This window comes from Periophthalmus magnuspinnatus, chromosome 17 (assembly GCF_009829125.3).
Source record: "Periophthalmus magnuspinnatus isolate fPerMag1 chromosome 17, fPerMag1.2.pri, whole genome shotgun sequence".
In the NCBI taxonomy this organism is placed as follows: domain Eukaryota; kingdom Metazoa; phylum Chordata; class Actinopteri; order Gobiiformes; family Gobiidae; genus Periophthalmus; species Periophthalmus magnuspinnatus.
The window spans coordinates 139,556-161,672 of record NC_047142.1 but is presented as its reverse complement, the minus strand read 5'-3'; the positions used below and the strand labels follow the sequence as shown (position 1 = coordinate 161,672).

The window sequence follows — 22,117 nt, the reverse complement described above, 5'->3', positions numbered from 1 at the left end:
AAACTCATTGAAATATGATGAACATTTAACACAAATATAATTATTCTAATTATGTAAAAATCTGTTTTAGTCTAATTCTGTTTTGGTTTTGTTCAGAATAAAATTGGACAAAGACGAGAAGCTGAAGGAGCAGAGGTAACACAACACAACACACAACACACAACACACACAACACAACACACAACACAACACACAACACAACACACAACACAACACACACAACTCAACACACAACACACACAACTCAACACACAACACAACACACACAACACTCAACACACACAACACAACACACAACACAACACACAACACACAACACAACACACAACACACACAACTCAACACACAACACACACAACACACACAACACAACACACACAACACTCAACACACACAACACAACACAACACAACACACAACACAACACACAACACACACAACTCAACACACAACACACACAACACACACAACACACACAACACTCAACACACACAACTCAACACACACAACACTCAACACACACTACTCAACACACACAACACAACACACAACACACACAACTCACACAACTCAACACAACACACACACACACAACACACACTACTCAACACACACAACACAACACACAACACACACAACACACACAACTCACACAACTCAACGCACACAACACACACACACAACACAACATAACAAAACTCAACTCAACACAACTCATCAGCAAAAACATCTGCTAACAAAAATACAAGTAAATACGAGTATAATCACACTGCAGTTGTGTGTACAGTAAAAGGTTAAACGAGCACATGCCTCAGGATAGAAAAGCTGTAATTACACCACAGTGTGACTCCTGTGTCTCCATCTTTATTTACACTTGTGCCTCACACACTTTATTTTATTTACACTTGTGCCTCACACACTTTATTTTATTTACACTTGTGCCTCACACACTTTATTTTATTTACACTTGTGCCTCACACACTTTATTTTATTTACACTTGTGCCTCACACACGCGGCTCAAACGAGATCACAAAACAGTTTGTGTTTAAACAGCTCGGACAAAATAAAATGACGTTTAAATAAAATCATCTGATGATAAAATACAACAAACACTTTAATGACGTCGTGCTGTTTAAAGTTTTTATCATGAGTCTGTTCTTTTTGTCTCAATCAGGTTTGAAGTTTTAGTGTCATGACAACACAAACTGGGATGTGAACAAATATCAAACACAAACACGTTTTATATTTTGGTGTCACATTATGGAAACTTCACTATTTACAACTTTAAAGCTCCATATTCACCTGATCCTCGTCTCAGACCTGGAGTTGTGTTTTGTTTCATTCACATGTTTAACACACAAACCTGCAGATTTAGGCTGAGTTCTTCTCTCAAACTGAAAACACTCTGTTCCACCTTGTGATGTCATCATGTGGTGATACAGGAAGTGCTCCACTGTGTTTTTAAACTCCACCTTCACTAGAATCATCTCATTGTCTTTACTGAGTGAAAGGTAAAAGGAGCTGTAGTTTGACAATTATAACAAGGAGGAGAAGTAAACAGACCAATAATAAAGAGTTACTCAAACAAAACACGGCTTCAGGTCTGTTTTTGATGAAGGAACTTCATCCTAACACGGCTCACGGCTCACGGCTCACGGCTCACGGCTCACGGCTCACGGCTCACAGGAGTCGTGTGTGTTCTCATGAGTCATGTTTTTTTTTGCTGTAGAAGGTTGTAGAAAGTTCCCATGGCTCAGTATGTCCTGCCTCTGTTCTCCTGTTCTTCTCCTGTTGTTCACCTGTGCTGACGTGTTCAGTCGTGTTCAGTCGTGTTCAGTCGTGTTCAGTGACTCAGAGTCTCACAGACACACGTGTGGCTCATGTGTCTTCCCTCTAAACAAACTCTCCAGAGGCGTCGACTCCCTGACGACGCCATTACAGTGAAGTGAAGAACACGCCCTGTCCCCACAGCACCAGGACAAACACAACACACACACACAATACACACACAATACACACACAAAACACACAATACACACACAAAACACACACATAAAACACACACATAAAACACACACATAAAACACACACATAAAACACACACACAATACACACACAAAACACACAATACACACACAATACACACACAAAACACACACATAAAACACACACATAAAACACACACATAAAACACACACACAAAACACACACATAAAACACACACAACACACAAAACACACACACAAAACACACACACAAAACACACACATAAAACACACACATAAAACACAGCTCAGGTTAAAGTTAAAGAGAGTTAAAGCTGCACCGTGTCATTTTTCTGGAGGAGGAGGCTGCGCCCCCTGCTGGTCTGTGTGGAGTTTAGTGTCATAACATTTTAACATTTCAATTTTAATACGAAGGAACAGACTCAATATTCGTCTGTGTCTTTTACTGATGAAACAGACACATCAGTATAAACAGATTCAGGGTCATTTCTGAGAAAAATTAGTTTTTGTATTGATCGTTACAGGTCAGATCTGTGGAGAGACGAGCCCGTTCACAGATAATAAAGATTCACATTTACATTCAAGATAAAGTTACACATCTCCATAGATACAAAGTGCCCACCGCAGCAGAAAAGTTACATAGTGCATCATTAATTAGAGACTCAGACTTTAACCTCAGCCCTGTACTTCAGTAGTACTACTACTCTTTATTAAAAGTACTACAACTGTAAAAACTTAATTCCGTCCAACAGACAAATAGAATTATCAATCAGACCAAGAGGCCAAAAGTAACTTTACTGTTACTCCAAAATAATATTACTCAAGTAGAAGTACAAAGTAAAGAAAGAGTAGTAGAGTCAAAGAAATGACTCAAGGAAAAGTAAAAAAGTATTTGGGAAAAGTACTACTCAAGTAAGAGTAACAGAGAGAGTAACAGTTGGGACTGTTGTATAATGAGGTGCTCCCCTCCCCCTCTGCTGTTCACACGGTGCAGTTTCATGTGGGTGACATGGATCAGGCTGAAATGTGCCCAGACCTGTTTCTAAACTTCCCCTTGGAACATGTGAGCGGAGCGTTTATCTGCGGCGTTTGGGCCGTGGCGTTTGGGCCGTGGCGTTTGGGCCGTGGCGTTTGGGCCGTGGCGTTTCTGTAAAAACACAAAGGATAAACCTTCCTCTGTGACACTGAAATGTCACGTCTGACAAACTAAAACAATCACATTACACAAGATGTTTGTACAGATCAAGACGACAGCGTTTATGTAGAATAAGACACAGGGAGGGCATCTGACACACGGGGAGGGCATCTGACACACGGGGAGGGCATCTGACACACAGGGAGGGCATCTGACACACGGGGAGGGCATCTGACACACGGGGAGGTGAGACTGTGCTGTTTGTGATTTGCTCGTTGCTTTTTCAGGTCAAATCTGCTGAAGATTCTTAAAACTCTGATCTTTATTGTTACAAAAACAGTTCAGTTTATTTTTTATTTCATTTTCAGATTAAATGTCCAAACTTTTCTCTGACGTCGTTTCCTCGTCTCAAACAGACGGAGTTGTGTTTTTTTCATTCACACAAACACAGTGTGTGTGTATGTGTGTATATGTGTATGTGTGTGTACATACACATATGTATATGTGTGTATATTGTGTGTGTGTGTGTGTGTATATATGTATGTGTGTATATGTATGTGTGTATATGTATGTGTGTATATGTATGTGTGTATATATATCACACACACATCACACACACATTTATACATTTGTGTGTCTTTTTTCAGAGTGAAGGAGCAAACAGAAGTTTGTTTGATCGACTGGAGGATTTCAGGTTTGAACCATCTCAGCCTGAAACCAGCGACGTGAGTCCAACATGTTCATGTGTGTGTTGTGTGGTGTGAGTCATTCACACTATATTAATAAATGTGCTGTTGTGTGTCGTTTTGTGCCGTTGTGTGTCGTAAAAGATGCACATGTACAACCACAGTTTATGTAGAAGATGTATTTTTCTGACGTTATTGGAAGTTACAGTAACGACTCTCACGTAACGACTCTCACGTAACGACTCTCACGTAACGACTCTCACGTAACGACTCTCACGTAACGACTCTCACGTAACGACTCTCACGTAACGACTCTCACGTAACGACTCTCACGTAACGACTCTCACGTAACGACTCTCATGTAACGACTCTCATGTAACGACTCTCATGTAACGACTCTCATGTCCTGTTTATGCAGTAAAAAGATGAACAAACTCTCCACATTAGAACTAATCTCCACATCTAAGTGCAGAGAGTTTGTAGTATTTTTACTGACAAGGTTCAGGGCATTAAAAATGAAATAAACTCCACAACACAAACAACAACCCAGCACCACCAGGACACTTAGACTGAGGACCATCTCTGGGACAGTTTTGTCAGTTACAGGTTAGAGCTCTGAGTTCACCTTCACCTCCATGTGTTACCACTAAACTTCTACAGTCTGTGCTCAGTTTGCTGTCACCTCTCACTCTCATATGTCACTTCAATCTGGAACATTCCCAAGAGCTTTGAAAACTGCAGGTATCAAGTCTCTCCTAAAGAAGAGCAGTCTCGATGCCACGATATCGAACATTTACCGACCGATCTCAAATCTGCAGATTTTAGGCAAAGTCCTTGAAAAAGTTGTTTACCAACAGTTTATTAACAAACTGTCAAAACCAGAGAGAGACTTATCCTGCGTTTGTGTCCAGGAGGTCAGACGACTGTAACGTCCTGGCCTCTCCAAACGAGACTTAACACAGAACAGAACATCCAGAACATCCAGAACATCCAGAACACTGCTGCTCGGGTCAGGACTAGAACCAGGAAGTACTTCACACATGTGTCCTGTGGCTCAGGTCTGTGGCTCTTGTGGCTCAGAGACTTTAAAGCAGCTCTGGACCAGCACCAAAGAACATCTCCCACATGAGCCACATGAGCCACATGAGCCACATGGTTCAGTCCTGGTTTAGTCCTGGTTTAGTCCTGGTTTAGTCCTGGTTTAGTCCTGGTTTAGTCCTGGTTTAGTCCTGGTTTAGTCCTGGTTTAGTCCTGTACTGTGACGTGTTTAAATTCAGACTCAGTTTTGTTTTGTTGCTGTGACTGAGTTTTATTTGCACTTTTCTCCTTTAATGTTTATTTTATGATGATTATTTATCATTTGTTGTTTTGTTTTCTTCTCGTTGTTTTCTGTTTGTGCTCAGGATGCAGATCATCTCATGGAGTGGTGGAACACTGTGGAGAGTAAGTCCAGACTTATTCCATAAATACTCTTGTATATTAATCTTGTATTTTATTTATCATATTTGCAGATACTGTTTTTGAAAGAAATAATGATATTAATATTTTTATGATTTTTATTTTACATATATATATATATATATATATATATATATATATATATATATATATATATATATATATATATATTTTTTTTTTTTTTTTTTTTTTCATTAAATAAAAAAATGAACAAAAATAATCAAAAATCTGAGACACAACATCAATGAACCAAACCCCAAAACAAATCTAAATCTATATAATAAAGTTCATAATGTTTAAATGTGGATAATGTTTTTGAAGAAACAGCAGAGACATGTTCATGTTGGAAAAATTTAATCACTTTTTGTTTTGAGAATGAAAAACAAAAGTGAATTTATTCTGAAGGTGATTTAATCCCAGTTCCTGTTTCATTTAAACTATGAGCCACACAGGCCTTTACATAACACAACATTTCAAAATAAAATGGATGAATATAGTCTCACATTTTTCAAAATAAAATGGGTGAAATTAAAAACAAATATTAAGTTTTGTCTCTGTAAATTACAGATTGGGAAGACACTCCTCAACCCGACGACATGACGCCAAAAGAGGAGGCAAAGTAAGTCAAGTCACACAACTCAAGTCACATACAACTCAAGTCACACACATCTCAAGTCACACAACTCAAGTCACACACAACTCAAGTCACACACAACTGAAGTCACATACAACTCAAGTCACACACAACTCAAGTCACACACAACTCAAGTCACATACAACTCAAGTCACACACAACTCAAGTCACACACAAGTACAGCTCAGGTCAAGCTCCGAGCTGCTTAAAGCTCCTGTGTGACACAAAACTGACAGTTGTAGCTTTAATCCATGTTAAAACTGTTACTCCTCAAAAACAGACCTGGAGTCGTGTTTTGTTTCATTCACATGTTTGACACTTTATTATTCGTCTGTCACATCTACAAAGATCAAAACGCTCTGTTCCACCTTGTGATGTCATCAAGTGGGAGTTTTCAAGTGAACAGCTCCTTTTACCTTTAGTTTAGTCGAGATAAGAGACAACTCCAGGACTGAAATGATTCAGATGATTCTAGTGAAGTGAAGTTTAAAAACACAGTGGAGCACTTCCTGTATCACCACATGATGACATCACAAGGTGGAACAGAGTGTTGTCTGTTTGAGAGAAGAGCTCAGGGTTTGTGTGTTAAATATGTGAGAATGAAACAAAACACAACTCCAGGTCTGTGAGGAGGAAACATAGATTTTAAATGATGTAATAAATGTTTGTGTTTCCTTCAGGGCGTTCGCGGTGACGGCGGAAAAGATCCAAAAGGGAATCCGTGTTTTCAACAAACTGTTTTCGGAGCGAGCGGAGAGTCTGTGGCAGCACGTCATCGACTTAAACGCCATCGCAGACGGACTCGACAAATTCAACAAGAAAACCAAAATCGCACAAATCACTGGCGGATCCACCAGCGCTACTGGCGGCGTGCTAACCATCGCCGGGTTAGCGCTAGCGCCTGTTACCATGGGAACCTCTCTTATCGTGACCGCGGTCGGTTTAGGAGTAGCTACGGCGGGCGGTTTGACGTCGGCCGGCGCCGGAATCTCGAATCAAGTTAACAATTCGATGGATCGGAAGAAAGTGGAAAAGATCGTGGAAGATTATCAGGAGAAAATGTTGGATTTGAACAAAGCGCTAATGTTCATCAAACAGGGAATCGAGCAGCTGCGCCGCTTCGACCTCATCAAGATGAAAAAACAAGCGTATAACCAGGACTTTCCTGTTCTGAACAGCAGGTTTTATGAAGACGGCGCTATGGCGGGAAAAGCTATACTGATCAACGCTAACGAAATCATGCGAGTGGTGCAGATCGCTAACGTAGCCGGCAGCACAGCCGCTAGAGCGGTGCAGATTGCTAGCATGGCCACAGGAGTGCTCACCGGACTGTTCGTCGGGATGGACATCTACTTTGTGGCTAAAGACTCGAAAGAACTGAAAAAAGGAGCGAAATCTGAGTTTGCGGCTAAAATTCGAGAAGTCGCTCAGCAGCTGCACGACGGTTTAGTCGAGTTAAACACGATCAGAGAAGAGCTCCAATCAACGACGACGCCGACGAACGAGGAAGAGGAGAGAAGAGGAGAGGAGGAGCAGAAACGAGAGGAAGAGGAGAGAATGAAACACCTGTACGACGACGAAGAGGAGGAAGACGAGATCGACCGAATCAAGAAACAAATGAAGAAAGATTATGAGAACAGAGAGTGGGTCTAACACGAGAGAAGAGAGGAAAGAAGAGAAGAGAGGAGTGAGACAGGAGGGGAGAGACAGGATAGAGGACAGACAGGAGAGAGCTATAGTAGGATTTTAGGATTTTAGGATTTTGCTATTTCGTATTCTACCTTTTGGCCAATAGATTTTAATGAGAGAAATAAGCTTGACGGGGGATGAAGAGAGTGGAGAGACATTCAGCAAATACTTGGAGCCACATCAATCAAAACTCACACAGTTTCAGAACCACCTCAATCTGGACAATATCAACTTTACAAACATTAAAAATCACACACTAATCGATACTAAAACTAGTAACAAAACTAAATCCTCATTTTTCACAGGAATCGATACTAAAAAAGTCACATTGACAGAAACAAACCTGAATCCGTCTTAAACTTGTTCTGATACAGTTCTAGATCATTCTCTGAGTAAAGAAGTGGATTCAGTGAGTTTGACTCCAGGTTCGGCTCCAGGTGAAGCTCATCGAGGTTTGAGCAGCTCCAGGGTCAATCTGAGCCCAGTGCCATATTTGAGTCTCATAACAACCAAAGAGCCAATCAGGAGCCAGGCTGTCGAAGGTCACGCCCCTTCCCGCCCACACCGCTGGTTTAGCAGAGAGCGATCGCTTGTCCATATGTTGATTTACAGACACAATAGTGAAATAAAACCCCAGGATCACGTAGAGCGATGAGCAGGAAGTGCCGATGATCACTTCCTGTTTAACGCGGCGCTTGCACGTCTGTACTCATCATTATCGCCGCGGTATCGTAAACTGAATATTGAGGCTATGCTTCAGTATCTCGTTCCATCGTCGAGGATCATTTGTCACTTTAAAAACGTCTTCTGTCGGTCGTTGCTGCTAAAATGAGAAAACACTTTGTGTTTGTGCCACTGAAACGTGTTTTCACTGATCTAATGTTTTTATTTTAATGTTTTTACTGTAGGATAAATACTAAACCATGTAGTGCCTTTATATCGATGCCTTAAAGATGTAACATGTAACTTTTCTGACTTTTCTGGTACCTGCTTGTCTCCATGCAGATGTTATGGCTTTGTCTGGAATGTTCCACAGTGTGGCATTTAACTTACCCAGTATCTTAGCATTTATTCAGTCACTTGTTTTTTTGTTTTGTTTTGGCCTCTCCACAGATCTGACCTGTAACTTTGTCTGGTTTAATGCCACACTGTGGAACATTCCTGGCAAAGCGAGAGCGTCTCCATGGATACAGGCGTGTTCTTGGATTCAGGGCTAAACAGTAAAATATTTGATGTTTGGATCATTTTGATGTGAAAGTTTCACTGGATGTTTCTTTTCTGTTTTTATTTATCTGAATTTTCTTTATAGAACTTTAATATTTATTCTTCTACAAATACAACTTATATTTACTGTAGTCACACACACACATCTACACACACCCCACACACCACACACACACCCCTACACACCACACACACACACACACACACACACACACACACACACACACACACACACACATCTGATTCTGTGAGACTTTGATTAATGTAAATGTGAAACTCATTAAACCAGAATAAAAAATACCTGTAAATGTTGTGTGTTGTGTGTAATGGTTGTGTGTTGTGTGTAATGGTTGTGTGTTGTGTGTAATAGTTGTGTGTTGTGTGTTAAGGGCAGTTGTACAAACATACTTTCAGATGTTGACTTTCGTGATAAGACTCGTCGTTTCTTTTCCTCGTTGAAGGTCAGAGCTTCAGCTGAAACATGAACATTTGTATTTAAAGGTGCATTATGGATCTTTTCTGTAGAGTCCAGTCTCCATGGAGATGTTAATGTTCCACAGTATTACATCAAATGTATCTATGGAGACGAGCAGGTCAGAGGGCGGAGTGACAGGTCAGATCTGTGGAGAGGAGAGTCACACAGAGACAGAACTATGAACAGAACAGCACTGTGTGTGTGTGTGTTTGTGTATGTGTGTGTGTTTGTGTTATTATAAACAGGTGCATATAACAGTAACATAATTATATTTAAATTAAATGTATAATTGTGATGGTTCTGTTTTTAACTTCCTTTATTTTTGTGCTTTTCTTTTCAAACTTTTTCTTTTCCACAAACTAAACTTTATCAGATTTTAAAAGTTGACAGATTTAAACTTTGTCTTTTGCTGATTTATAAAAGTACCACAGGTTCTATTCTAAAAGTCACATTCAGATCTTTCACTTCATTTTATTTGTTCTTTGTCGTTTGTCCTGCTCGAAGCTCCGCCCCTTTATCATGTTTTTAAATTTAACTATGATAAAAATGTCTCACCTGGTCCAGACATGTTTAACCACGAGAAACCACAGACCACGCCCCTCTGTGGTGAGGCCACGCCCCCATGTGAGACCACGCCCCCTGTGGCTGAGACCACGCCCCTCTGTGTTGAGGCCACGCCCCTCTGTGTGAGCGTCAGTCACAGCGGTTCCAGCCTGAGGCTCGTGTTGATTCAGGTGAGTCTCACTTTTCTGGTCGTTTTTCGTGTTTTTGTGACAGAGTTTAGCTGGAGACTTTTGTTTTTATGGATATTTAAATCTCAGTTTTACATAAAAACTCTTTTGCTGCGCGTGAGACGTTTTTCTTTGTTCAGTTTGAGGCTGATGCTGCGTTTAGGGGCGTCGGAAATGTTCCCACTGTGTGTTGTGCGGTGTGTGTGTGTTGTGCGTGTGTGTGTGCTGTGTGTGTTGTGCGGTGTGTGTGTGTGTGTTGTGCTGTGTGTGTTGTGCTGTGCGTGTGTGTTGTGTGCTGTGTTGTTGTTGTTGTGCTGTACAGATTCTACACTTCTCACTGTTTATTTGTTACATAAACATGTGTCACTTTATTGATCTGGGACGCTCTTTTTATTTTTATAAATGTTTTTTATTTAAAAGCAGACGAACATTCGTTTGTGAAATAAAAAACACACGTGACAGTGGAGTCGTGACAGAGACGATTATCTGAATCTGAATCACAGCAGCAAAACAAGATGAAAAAATCAAACTTTAGTCACAGACGAGAGAAAAACTTCTCCCTCTAAAAAAACTCTGAGCCTCTGCAGCATTTTTACAAATAAAATAAAACAAATCAAAACAAAACAAATCAAAACCCTGCGTCTGTCGCCAGGTTTGGTTTAGTCTGTGATGGAGCTGTGAGAAAAACTTTATTATATTTAACATTAATATGAATTATTCATAAATATTTAATCCATCCATCCATCCATTTTCTTCCGCTTATCCGGGGCCGGGTCGCGGGGGCAGCAGTCTAAGCAGGGACTCCCAGACTTCCCTCACCCCGGACACGTCCTCCAGCTCCTCCGGTGGGACCCCAAGGCGTTCCCAGGCCAGAGAGACATAGTCCCTCCAGCGTGTCCTGGGTCTTCCCCGGGGCCTCCTCCCGATGGGACATGCCCAGAACACCTCCCTAGGGAGGCGTCCAGGAGGCATCCTGAGCAGATGCCCGAGCCTCAGCTGGTTCCTCTCAACGTGTAGGAGCAGCGGCTCTACTCCGAGCTCCTCCCGTGTGACCGAGCTCCTCACCCTATCCCTAAGGGTGCGCCCGGCCACTCTGCGGAGGAAGCCCATTTCAGCCGCTTGTATCCGTGATCTTGTCTTTTCGGTCATTACCCAGAGCTCATGACCATAGGTGAGGGTAGGAACGTAGATTGACCGGTAAATCGAGAGCTTCGCCTTCCGGCTCAGCTCCTTCTTTACCACAACGGACCGATACAGCGACCGCATCACTGCAGACGCTGCACCGATCCGCCTGTCAATCTCACGCTCCATCCTTCCCTCACTCGTGAACAAGACCCCGAGATACTTGAACTCCTCCACTTGGGGCAGAGACTCTCCACCCGGAGAGAGCAAACCACCTTTTTCCGGTCGAGAACCATGGCCTCGGATTTGGAGGAGCTGATTCTCATCCCAGCCGCTTCACACTCGGCTGCAAACCGCCCCAGTGCCTGCTGCAGGTCCTGGCTCGAAGAAGCCATCAGGACAACATCATCTGCAAACAGCAGAGATGAAATCCTGTGGTTCCCAAACCAGGCCCCCTCTGGCCCCTGGCTGCGCCTAGAAATTCTGTCCATAAATATAATGAACAGAACCGGTGACAAAGGGCAGCCCTGGTGGAGTCCAACATGCACCGGGAACAGGTCTGACTTACTGCCGGCAATGCGAACACAGCTCCTGCTCCGGTCATACAGGGACCGGACAGCCCTTAGCAAAGAGCCCCGGACCCCATACTCCCAGAGCACCCCCCAAAGGACACCACGAGGGACACGGTCGAATGCCTTCTCCAGATCCACAAAACACATGTGGACTGGTTGGGCATACTCCCATGAGCCCTCGAGGACCCGATGGAGAGTATAGAGCTGGTCCAGTGTTCCACGACCAGGGCAAAAACCACACTGCTCCTCCTGAATCCGAGGTTCGACTATCGGTCGGATTCTCCTCTCCAGTCCCTGGAATAGACCTTACCGGGAAGGCTGAGGAGTGTGATTCCCCTGTAATTGGAACACACCCTCCGGTCCCCCTTCTTATACAGAGGGACCACCACCCCGGTCTGCCATTCCACAGGTACTGTCCCCGACCGCCACGCGATGTTGCAGAGACGTGTCAGCCAAGACAGTCCCACAACATCCAGAGACTTGAGGTACTCAGGACGGATCTCATCCACCCCCGGAGCCTTGCCACCGAGGAGCTTGCCAACCACCTCAGTGACTTCAGCCAGGGTGATGGACGAGTCCGCCCCTGGGTCCCCAGTTTCTGCTTCCTCCTCGGAAGACGTGACAGTGGGATTGAGGAGACCCTCAAAGTATTCCTTCCACCGCCCGACAACATCCCCAGTCGAGGTCAGCAGCTCTCCACCCGCACTGTAAACAGTGTTGGTGAAGCACTGCTTTCCCCTCCTGAGGCGTCGGACGGTTTGCCAGAATCTCTTTGAGGCCGTCCGATAGTCCTCCTCCATGGCCTCCCCAAACTCCTCCCAACCCCGAGTTTTTGCCTCTGCGACTGCCCGAGCCGCGGCACGCTTGGCCCGCCGGTACTCATCAGCTGCCTCAGGAGTCCCACGAGCCAACAAGGCTCGATAGGACTCCTTCTTCAGCTTGACGGCATCCCTTACTTCCGGTGTCCACCACCGGGTTCGGGGATTTCCGCCGCGACAAGCACCACAGACCTTACGACCACAGCTACGAGCAGCCGCATCAACAATAGAGGTGGAGAACATGGCCCACTCGGAGTCCATGTCTCCAACCTCCCCCGGGATCAGGGAGAAGCTCTCCCGGAGGTGGGAGTTGAAGACCCCCCTGACAGAGGGCTCCGCCAGACGTTCCCAGCAGACCCTCACAATACGCTTGGGCCTGCCAGGTCTGTCCGGCTTCCTCCTCCGCCAGCGGATCCAACTCACCACCAGGTGGTGATCAGTTGACAGCTCAGCCCCTCTCTTCACCCGAGTGTCGCGGTCGGAGGTCAGATGACACGACAACAAAGTCGATCATCGACCTCCGACCTAGAGTGTCCTGGTGCCACGTGCACCGATGGACACCCTTGTGCTCGAACATGGTGTTTGTTATGGACAAGCTGTGACTAGCACAGAAGTCCAATAACAAAACACCGCTCGGGTTCAGATCGGGGAGGCCGTTCCTCCCAATCACGCCCCTCCAGGTGTCACTGTCGTTACCCACATGGGCGTTGAAGTCCCCCAGGAGAACAACGGAGTCCCCGGTTGGTGCACTGTCTAGTACCCCTCCCAGGGACTCCAAGAAGGCCAGGTACTCTGCACTGCTGTTTGGCCCGTAGGCCGACACAACAGTGAGAGACCTGTCCCCGACCCGAAGGCGCAGGGACGCGACCCTCTCGTTCACCGGGGTGAACCCCAACACGCAGCGGCTGAGCTGTGGGGCAATGAGCAAGCCCACACCAGCTCGCCGCCGCTCCCCGCGGGCAACGCCAGAGAAATGGAGAGTCCAACCCCTCTCAAGAAGTTGGGTTCCAGAGCCCGAGCTGTGCGTGGAGGTGAGGCCGACTATATCTAGCCGGTAACGCTCAACCTCCCGCACAAGCTCAGGCTCCTTCCCCCCCAGCGAGGTGACATTCCATGTCCCCAGAGCTAGTCTCCATGTCCGGAGATCCGGTTGTCGAGGTCCCCGCCTTCGACTGCTACCCGGATCTCTTATTTTATTTATATATAATATTTAATATTTTATTATATATAAGATTTTGTTTTACTTCCACAGCCAAGATGGACTCTATATTTAATTTAAACTAAATGAACATTTGAAAAGTTTGATTTAAAGTATTTGATTTAAACACGAGTTTATGACGATATAAAAATTATACATTTAAAGTGACGATGTCAGAGGAAAAAGTCGACTCATTAGATTTAATTTAAATCTAGAGAAAAATATTAGACCAAAAATACTGACGTTAAACTTTACACACAGACGTTACACACAGACTCTAGAGTCTGATCAAACTGTTGAGACAGACTCATGTCTGACTCTGTTTCATGAAAAGCTGAGGTTTGTTTCACTTCTGCAAAAAACATAAAAGTGAAAAAAACGGATCCACAGTCGAGACTAAACTGAAACCTGCTGTTTGAAACAGTAAAATAACTCAGCAGTAATTATGAACTTAATATTAAAACAAAACAAAAGTATCATATTTATATATTTTATTTGGATGTGAAGAGAATGTCAGACAGTTTTTATACATTTATTCATTTACAACAGACTGTATTTATTTATTTATTTATTTATTTTGTTTGTAACACGAGTGACGAGCGTCCACTGTTTTAGCCAATCACAAAACAACCAGTGAAACACACCTGAAACACACATGAAACACACCTGAAACACACCTGAAACACACATGAAACACACCTGAAACACACATGAAACAAACCTGAACCACACCTGAAACATACCTGAAACACACCTGAAACACACATGAAACACACCTGAAACACACATGAAACACACCTGAAACACACATGAAACAAACCTGAACCACACCTGAAACATACCTGAAACACACCTGAAACACACCTGAAACATACCTAAAACACACCTGAAACACACCTGAAACAAACATAAAACACACCTGAAACACACCTGAAACACACATGAAACAAACCTGAAACACACCTGAAACACACATGAAACACACCTGGACGTGTCAGGGACATGACTCAAACATTAATGAAGTTTAGTGAGTTCTGCTGGATTTTCTAATGTTGTTTATCTCCAGGACACTTCAGTTTTTGAGTCTATCTTCCTCATTTATTAAGTTTGAGACAAAATACTGTGACTGTTTTATGAGATTATTTTGGATTAATGATTCAATCCAATTCATTTTATTTTTGTAACGCCCAAAATCACAACCACAGTCGTCTGAAGGGCGTTCATGTTTTGGTTGATGGGGGAAACCGGAGTACCCGGAGGAAACCCATCCAGACACGAGGAGAAACATGAAAAACTCCACACAGAAAGGCCTGGTGACCCGGGGATCAACCAAACACACAAAAACACAACAACACACAAAAACAAAACAACACACAAAAACACACAACACACAAAAACAAACAACACACAAAAACACACAACACACAAAAACAAACACACAAAAACACAACAACACACAAAAACAAAACAACACACAAAAACAAAACAACACACAAAAACAAAACAACACACAAAAACACACAACACACAAAAACACAACAACACACAAAAACAAAACAACACACAAAAACACACAACACACAAAAACAAACAACACACAAAAACACAACAACACACAAAAACAAAACAACACACAAAAACAAACAACACACAAAAACACAACAACACACAAAAACACACAACACACAAAAACAAACAACACACAAAAACACAACAACACACAAAAACACACAACACACAAAAACACAACAACACACAAAAACAAACAACACACAAAAACAAACAACACACAAAAACACAACACACAAAAACACACAACACACAAAAACACAACAACACACAAAAACAAACAACACACAAAAACAAAACAACACACAAAAACACAACAACACACAAAAACAAACAACACACAAAAACAAAACAACAGGAAAAAATCAGACAAAACAAGAAAAATCGGCCAGGCGAGGAGGAGGAGAGCCGGGTGAGGAATGATGTATAGAACACAACAAATACCACCAAAGATGAGATGTAAGTATCACCAGGTCTAAACCAGGACTAAACCAGGTCTAAACCAGGTCTAAACCAGGACTGAACCAGGTCTAAACCAGGTCTAAACCAAGACTGAACCAGGTCTAAACCAGGACTGAACCAGGTCTAAACCAGGTCTAAACCAGGACTGAACCAGGTCTAAACCAGGACTAAACCAGGACTGAACCAGGTCTAAACCAGGACTAAACCAGGACTGAACTAGGTCTAAACCAGGTCTAAATGTGGACTACATCATTTCCACTTTGGCTCTAAACAGAAATTATCTAAATGAGGACAGAAAATGATTCAAACTCACAAACTGAAGACCCGTCCATGTCCTGCCTGAAGGAGCTCGTGTACCACAGTTTGAGAAACACTGGTTTAAAACAGTTACAGTAATATTCTACACTAGAGTTATACTCACCTCCAAAATACTCTGATTTTCCTGTTAAAATATAAAGTGTTTGTTCGTTCCAAGTACCTCAAATCTCTGGACTGGCAGACCGGGGTGGTGGTCCCTCTGAAGGGGGGCTGGAGGATGTGTTCCAACCTTCAGGGTGAGGTTCCAGAGGTACTGCCCCCGACCGCCACACGATGTTGAAGAGACGTGTCAGCCAAGACCCACAACATCCAGAGACTTGAGGTACTCAGGACGGATCTCGTCCACCGAGGAGCTTTAATCACCTCATTGACTTCAGCCAGGGTGATGGACGAGTCCGCCTTCGGGTCCCCAGTCTCTGCTTCCTCCTCAGAAGATGTGGCGGCAGGATTGAGGAGATCCTCAAGTATTCCTTCCACTGCCCGACAACATCCCCAGTCGAGGTGAAACCCCTCCCAACCCCAAGTTTTTGCCTCTGAGACCACATGAGCTGTGACTTGCTTTGAACTCGTCAGCTGCCTCAGGAGTTCCACGAACCAACAAGGCTCGATAGGACTCCTTCTCCAGCCTGATGGCATCCCTTACTTCCAGTGTCCACCACCTGTTCGGCCCGTAGGCCGACACAACAGTGAGACCTGTCCCCGACCCGAAGGCGCAGGGACGCGACCCTCTCATTGACCAGGGTGAACTCCAACATGAGGTGACTGAGCTGTGGGGCAATAGCCCACACCAGCTCGCCGCCGCTCCCCGCGGGCAACGCCAGAGAGTCCAGCCTCTCTCAAGGAGTTGGGTTCCAGAGCCCAAGCTGTGCGTGGAGGTGAGGCCGACTATATCTAGTTGGTAACGCTCAACCTCCTGCACGAGCTCGGGCTCCTTTCCCCAGTGAGGTGACATTCCATGTCCCCAGACCCAGTCTTCATGTCTAGAGATCCGGTTGTCGCGGCCCCTGCCTTCGACTGCTGCTCAGATCTCTGCACCAACCCCTTACAGATCCTCCTGTAGGTGGTGGGTCCACGTGAGGACGGCCCCACGTCGCTCCTTCGGGCTGAGCCCGGCGGGGCCCCGTGGGGAAAGGCCCGACCCCCTGGTGCTCGTTGTAGAGCACCGACCCCAGGCCTGGCTCCAGGCTGAACCGCTTGTAGTCTGACCCGTCCCCCCGGACCTGTTTGCCATGGGTGACCCTACCAGGGGCATGAAGCAACAGAGCTCCCAGGATCATTCGGGCTCAAACCCCCCACCACTTTAAAGTTTACACTGGTGTTTTACACCTGTGTAAAACACCGGTGTTTCAAATTCAAATACTTCAGGTGTGTGTCTGGTTTATGTCCAGATCGGTGTCATATTTGTGTGTATTTTTTTAACTGGACCTGTTCTTTAAACTGTTGTGTTCAGATGTTTCTCCTGTTTCAGTCGTTTCTTCTCGTTGAGCCTCTGAAGTTTTATTTGGACTGATTCATGTTTGAGTTTAATCTTTAATCCACTATTTTCAAGACGCCATTTTGTCAATCTGTCCCCGTTTAACCTCCACCGTTGCATGCCCACTGTGCCACGCCCACTGTGCCACGCCCACTGTGCCACACCCACTGTGACACGCCCACTGTGACACGCCCACTGTGTCACGCCCACTGTGACACGCCCACTGTGTCACGCCCACTGTGACACGCCCACTGTGACACGCCCACTGTGACACGCCCACTGTGACACGCCCACTGTGCCGTCCACACTTCCTTCTCCAGTTTTATTTTCTTAATCGTTGATACTCGTCGGATTCTGCAGCTTTCATGAGTTTTCATGTTTTGTTTTTACGTCTGTTCCAGGAGCAGAGATGGAGGCCTGTGTGATGAAACCAGACGTCAAGAAGAAACCCAAACCTGTGAGAACTTTAAAATCACATTTATTAAAGGTATGCAGAGGAGAGGGTCAGAGGAGAGGGGCAGAGGAGCAGAGGAGAGGGTCAGAGGAGCAGAGCAGAGGGTCAGAGGAGCAGAGGAGAGGGTCAGAGGAGAGGGTCAGAGGAGCAGAGGAAAGGGTCAGAGGAGAGGGGCAGAGGAGCAGAGGAGAGGGTCAGAGGAGCAGAGGAGAGGGTCAGAGGAGCAGAGGAGAGGGGCAGAGGAGCAGAGGAGAGGGTCAGAGGAGCAGAGCAGAGGGTCAGAGGAGCAGAGGAGAGGGTCAGAGGAGAGGGTCAGAGGAGCAGAGGAAAGGGTCAGAGGAGAGGGGCAGAGGAGCAGAGGAGAGGGTCAGAGGAGCAGAGGAGAGGGTCAGAGGAGCAGAGGAGAGGGGCAGAGGAGCAGAGGAGAGGGTCAGAGGAGCGGAGGAGAGGGTCAGAGGAGAGGGTCAGAGGAGCAGAGGAAAGGGTCAGAGGAGAGGGGCAGAGGAGAGGGGCAGAGGAGCAGAGGAGAGGGTCAGAGGAGCAGAGGAGAGGGTCAGAGGAGCAGAGGAGAGGGTCAGAGGAGCAGAGGAGAGGGTCAGAGGAGCGGAGGAGAGGGTCAGAGGAGCGGAGGAGAGGGTCAGAGGAGAGGGTCAGAGGAGCAGAGGAAAGGGTCAGAGGAGAGGGTCAGAGGAGAGGGGCAGAGGAGAGGGGCAGAGGAGCAGAGGAGATGGTCAGAGGAGCAGAGGAGAGGGTCAGAGGAGAGGGTCAGAGGAGCAGAGGAGAGGGTCAGAGGAGCAGAGGAAAGGGTCAGAGGAGCAGAGGAGAGGGTCAGAGGAGCAGAGGAAAGAGTCAGAGGAGCAGAGGAGAGGGTCAGAGGAGCAGAGGAGAAGGTCAGAGGAGCAGAGGAGAGGGTCAGAGGAGCAGAGGAAAGGGTCAGAGGAGCAGAGGAGAGGGTCAGAGGAGCAGAGGAGAGGGTCAGAGGAGCAGAAGAAAGGGTCAGAGGAGCAGAGGAAAGGGTCAGAGGAGCAGAGGAGAGGGTCAGAGGAGCAGAGGAAAGGGTCAGAGGAGCAGAGGAGAGGGTCAGAGGAGCAGAGGAAAGGGTCAGAGGAGCAGAGGAGATGGTCAGAGGAGCAGAGGAGAGGGTCAGAGGAGCAGAGGAGAGGGTCAGAGGAGAGGAGCAGAGGAGAGGGGCAGAGGAGAGGGTCAGAGGAGCAGAGGAGAGGGGCAGAGGAGCAGAGGAGAGGGTCAGAGGAGCAGAGGAAAGGGTCAGAGGAGCAGAGGAGATGGTCAGAGGAGCAGAGGAGAGGGTCAGAGGAGCAGAGGAGAGGGTCAGAGGAGAGGAGCAGAGGAGAGGGGCAGAGGAGAGGGGCAGAGGAGCAGAGGGGCAGAGGAGCAGAGGAAAGGGGCAGAGGAGCAGAGGAAAGGGGCAGAGGAGCAGAGGAGAGGGTCAGAGGAGCAGAGGAGAGGGTCAGAGGAGCAGAGGAAAGGGGCAGAGGAGCAGAGGAGATGGTCAGAGGAGCAGAGGAAAGGGTCAGAGGAGAGAGTCAGAGGAGCAGAGGAGAGGGTCAGAGGAGGAAGAGGAGAGGGTCAGAGGAGCAGAGGAGAGGGTCAGAGGAGCAGAGGAAAGGGTCAGAGGAGAGGGTCAGAGGAGCAGAGGAGAGGGTCAGAGGAGCAGAGGAGAGGGTCAGAGGAGAGGGTCAGAGGAGAGGGTCAGAGGAGAGGGTCAGAGGAGCAGAGGAAAGGGTCAGAGGAAAGGGTCAGAGGAGCAGAGGAGAGGGTCAGAGGAGAGGGTCAGAGGAGCAGAGGAAAGGGTCAGAGGAGAGGGTCAGAGGAGCAGAGGAGAGGGTCAGAGGAGCAGAGGAAAGGGGCAGAGGAGCAGAGGAGAGGGTCAGAGGAGCGGAGGAGAGGGTCAGAGGAGAGGGTCAGAGGAGCAGAGGAAAGGGTCAGAGGAGAGGGGCAGAGGAGAGGGGCAGAGGAGAGGGGCAGAGGAGCAGAGGAGATGGTCAGAGGAGCAGAGGAGAGGGTCAGAGGAGAGGGTCAGAGGAGCAGAGGAGAGGGTCAGAGGAGAGGGTCAGAGGAGCAGAGGAGAGGGTCAGAGGAGCAGAGGAGAGGGTCAGAGGAGCAGAGGAGAGGGTCAGAGGAGCAGAGGAAAAGGTCAGAGGAGCAGAGGAGAGGGTCAGAGGAGCAGAGGAAAGAGTCAGAGGAGCAGAGGAGAAGGTCAGAGGAGCAGAGGAAAGGGTCAGAGGAGCAGAGGAAAGGGTCAGAGGAGCAGAGGAGAGGGTCAGAGGAGCAGAGGAGAGGGTCAGAGGAGCAGAGGAGAGGGTCAGAGGAGCAGAAGAAAGGGTCAGAGGAGCAGAGGAAAGGGTCAGAGGAGCAGAGGAAAGGGTCAGAGGAGAGGGTCAGAGGAGCAGAGGAGAGGGTCAGAGGAGGGAGAGGAGAGGGTCAGAGGAGGGAGAGGAGAGGGTCAGAGGAGAGGGTCAGAGGAGCAGAGGAGAGGGTCAGAGGAGCAGAGGAGAGGGTCAGAGGAGCAGAGGAGAGGGTCAGAGGAGCAGAGGAGATGGTCAGAGGAGCAGAGGAGAGGGTCAGAGGAGCAGAGGAGAGGGTCAGAGGAGAGGAGCAGAGGAAAGGGGCAGAGGAGCAGAGGAGAGGGTCAGAGGAGCAGAGGAAAGGAGCAGAGGAAAGGGGCAGAGGAGAGGGGCAGAGGAGAGGGTCAGAGGAGCAGAGGAAAGGGGCAGAGGAGCAGAGGAGATGGTCAGAGGAGCAGAGGAAAGGGTCAGAGGAGAGAGTCAGAGGAGCAGAGGAGAGGGTCAGAGGAGGAAGAGGAGAGGGTCAGAGGAGCAGAGGAGAGGGTCAGAGGAGCAGAGGAAAGGGTCAGAGGAGAGGGTCAGAGGAGCAGAGGAGAGGGTCAGAGGAGCAGAGGAAAGGGTCAGAGGAGAGGGTCAGAGGAGAGGGTCAGAGGAGCAGAGGAAAGGGTCAGAGGAGCAGAGGAGAGGGTCAGAGGAGAGGGTCAGAGGAGCAGAGGAAAGGGTCAGAGGAGAGGGTCAGAGGAGCAGAGGAGAGGGTCAGAGGAGCGGAGGAGAGGGTCAGAGGAGCAGAGGAGAGGGTCAGAGGAGCATTGGAGAGGGTCAGAGGAGCAGAGGAGAGGGTCAGAGGAGCAGATGACGCAGAGGAGGAGTTTCTCTGAGATGATGACATCATGTTGTGACCTTTGAATGTGAAGCAGATGTTTATTAAATCTATGGTTCATTTTGCTTTTCACAGCCTAAACCTCCTCCACGGCCTCCTCCTGGTCAGGTAAGCTCCTCCCACCACAGCTTACATCATGTTTTATCAAAGCCTCCTCCTGGTCAGGTGACCGCCTCACGCCACAGTGGAATAATGTTACACAAACAATCTGAAATGTGCTTTTTCCCAGATAAATACAGTGGAGTCTAATTTACTCGAGAAACCCACCCCGGTCCAGAGAAAGACGCAGGTCCAGACCCAAGTCCAGACGCAGGTCCAGACCCAAGTCCAGACGCAGGTCCAGACCCAAGTCCAGTGGGAGAGAAGGACCCCGATGGTCCCCCCGCGGCCCTCAGACTCAGTAAGTCCAGTCCTGATGATCTTTTGCTGTACGTGGACTCCCTGAGACTTCTGTTTCTAATGTCTCACATACGTGTTCTTCTGTTTCTAATGTCTCACATACGTGTTCTTCTGTTTCTAATGTCTCACATACGTGTTCTTCTGTTTCTAATGTCTCACATACGTGTTCTTCTGTTTCTAATGTCTCACATACGTGTTCTTCTGTTTCTAATGTCTCACATACGTGTTCTTCTGTTTCTAATGTCTCACACAGGTACGAGCGGACTGTTTCTCCTGTGTGTTTATGCAGTTATTTATATGTTTATGTTTAGAAATAAAAAAATAAATCAGTAGGAAATGAAGGCTCATATCTGCCCCGGGACAGATGTGGCGACAGAAGGAGCGTGTCATCTCTGAGTTTGAGCCGATGAAGAGAGCAGAAGTTTAGTCCGCCTCAGGTTGTAAAGTGTAGTACCAGTTGCTGTAGTTTGGTCCATTCCTCCTGCAGATCTCCTCTAGAGCAGTGA

General features: G+C 46.7%; 2 protein-coding genes across 2 annotated transcripts in view; both read left to right on the top strand.

Moving 5' to 3' along the window:
• Window positions 1-9,138, top strand: part of LOC117385350 (WD repeat-containing protein 87) — a 31,467-nt gene extending 22,329 nt beyond the window's left edge. Inside the window, exons 28-32 of the mRNA XM_033982650.2 lie at window positions 97-135; window positions 3,790-3,867; window positions 5,232-5,271; window positions 5,854-5,905; window positions 6,601-9,138. Of these exons, the coding sequence (XP_033838541.2) occupies window positions 97-135; window positions 3,790-3,867; window positions 5,232-5,271; window positions 5,854-5,905; window positions 6,601-7,573 (1,182 nt within the window). The 3' untranslated portion in view covers window positions 7,574-9,138. The remainder of the gene's footprint in view (window positions 1-96; window positions 136-3,789; window positions 3,868-5,231; window positions 5,272-5,853; window positions 5,906-6,600) is intronic.
• Window positions 9,139-9,874: 736 nt separating this feature from the next.
• The window catches only part of LOC117385453 (WD repeat-containing protein 87-like), a 40,747-nt gene continuing 28,504 nt past the window's right edge, over window positions 9,875-22,117 (top strand). Inside the window, exons 1-5 of the mRNA XM_055228599.1 lie at window positions 9,875-9,932; window positions 9,980-10,042; window positions 17,974-18,029; window positions 21,288-21,320; window positions 21,442-21,612. Of these exons, the coding sequence (XP_055084574.1) occupies window positions 9,875-9,932; window positions 9,980-10,042; window positions 17,974-18,029; window positions 21,288-21,320; window positions 21,442-21,612 (381 nt within the window). The remainder of the gene's footprint in view (window positions 9,933-9,979; window positions 10,043-17,973; window positions 18,030-21,287; window positions 21,321-21,441; window positions 21,613-22,117) is intronic.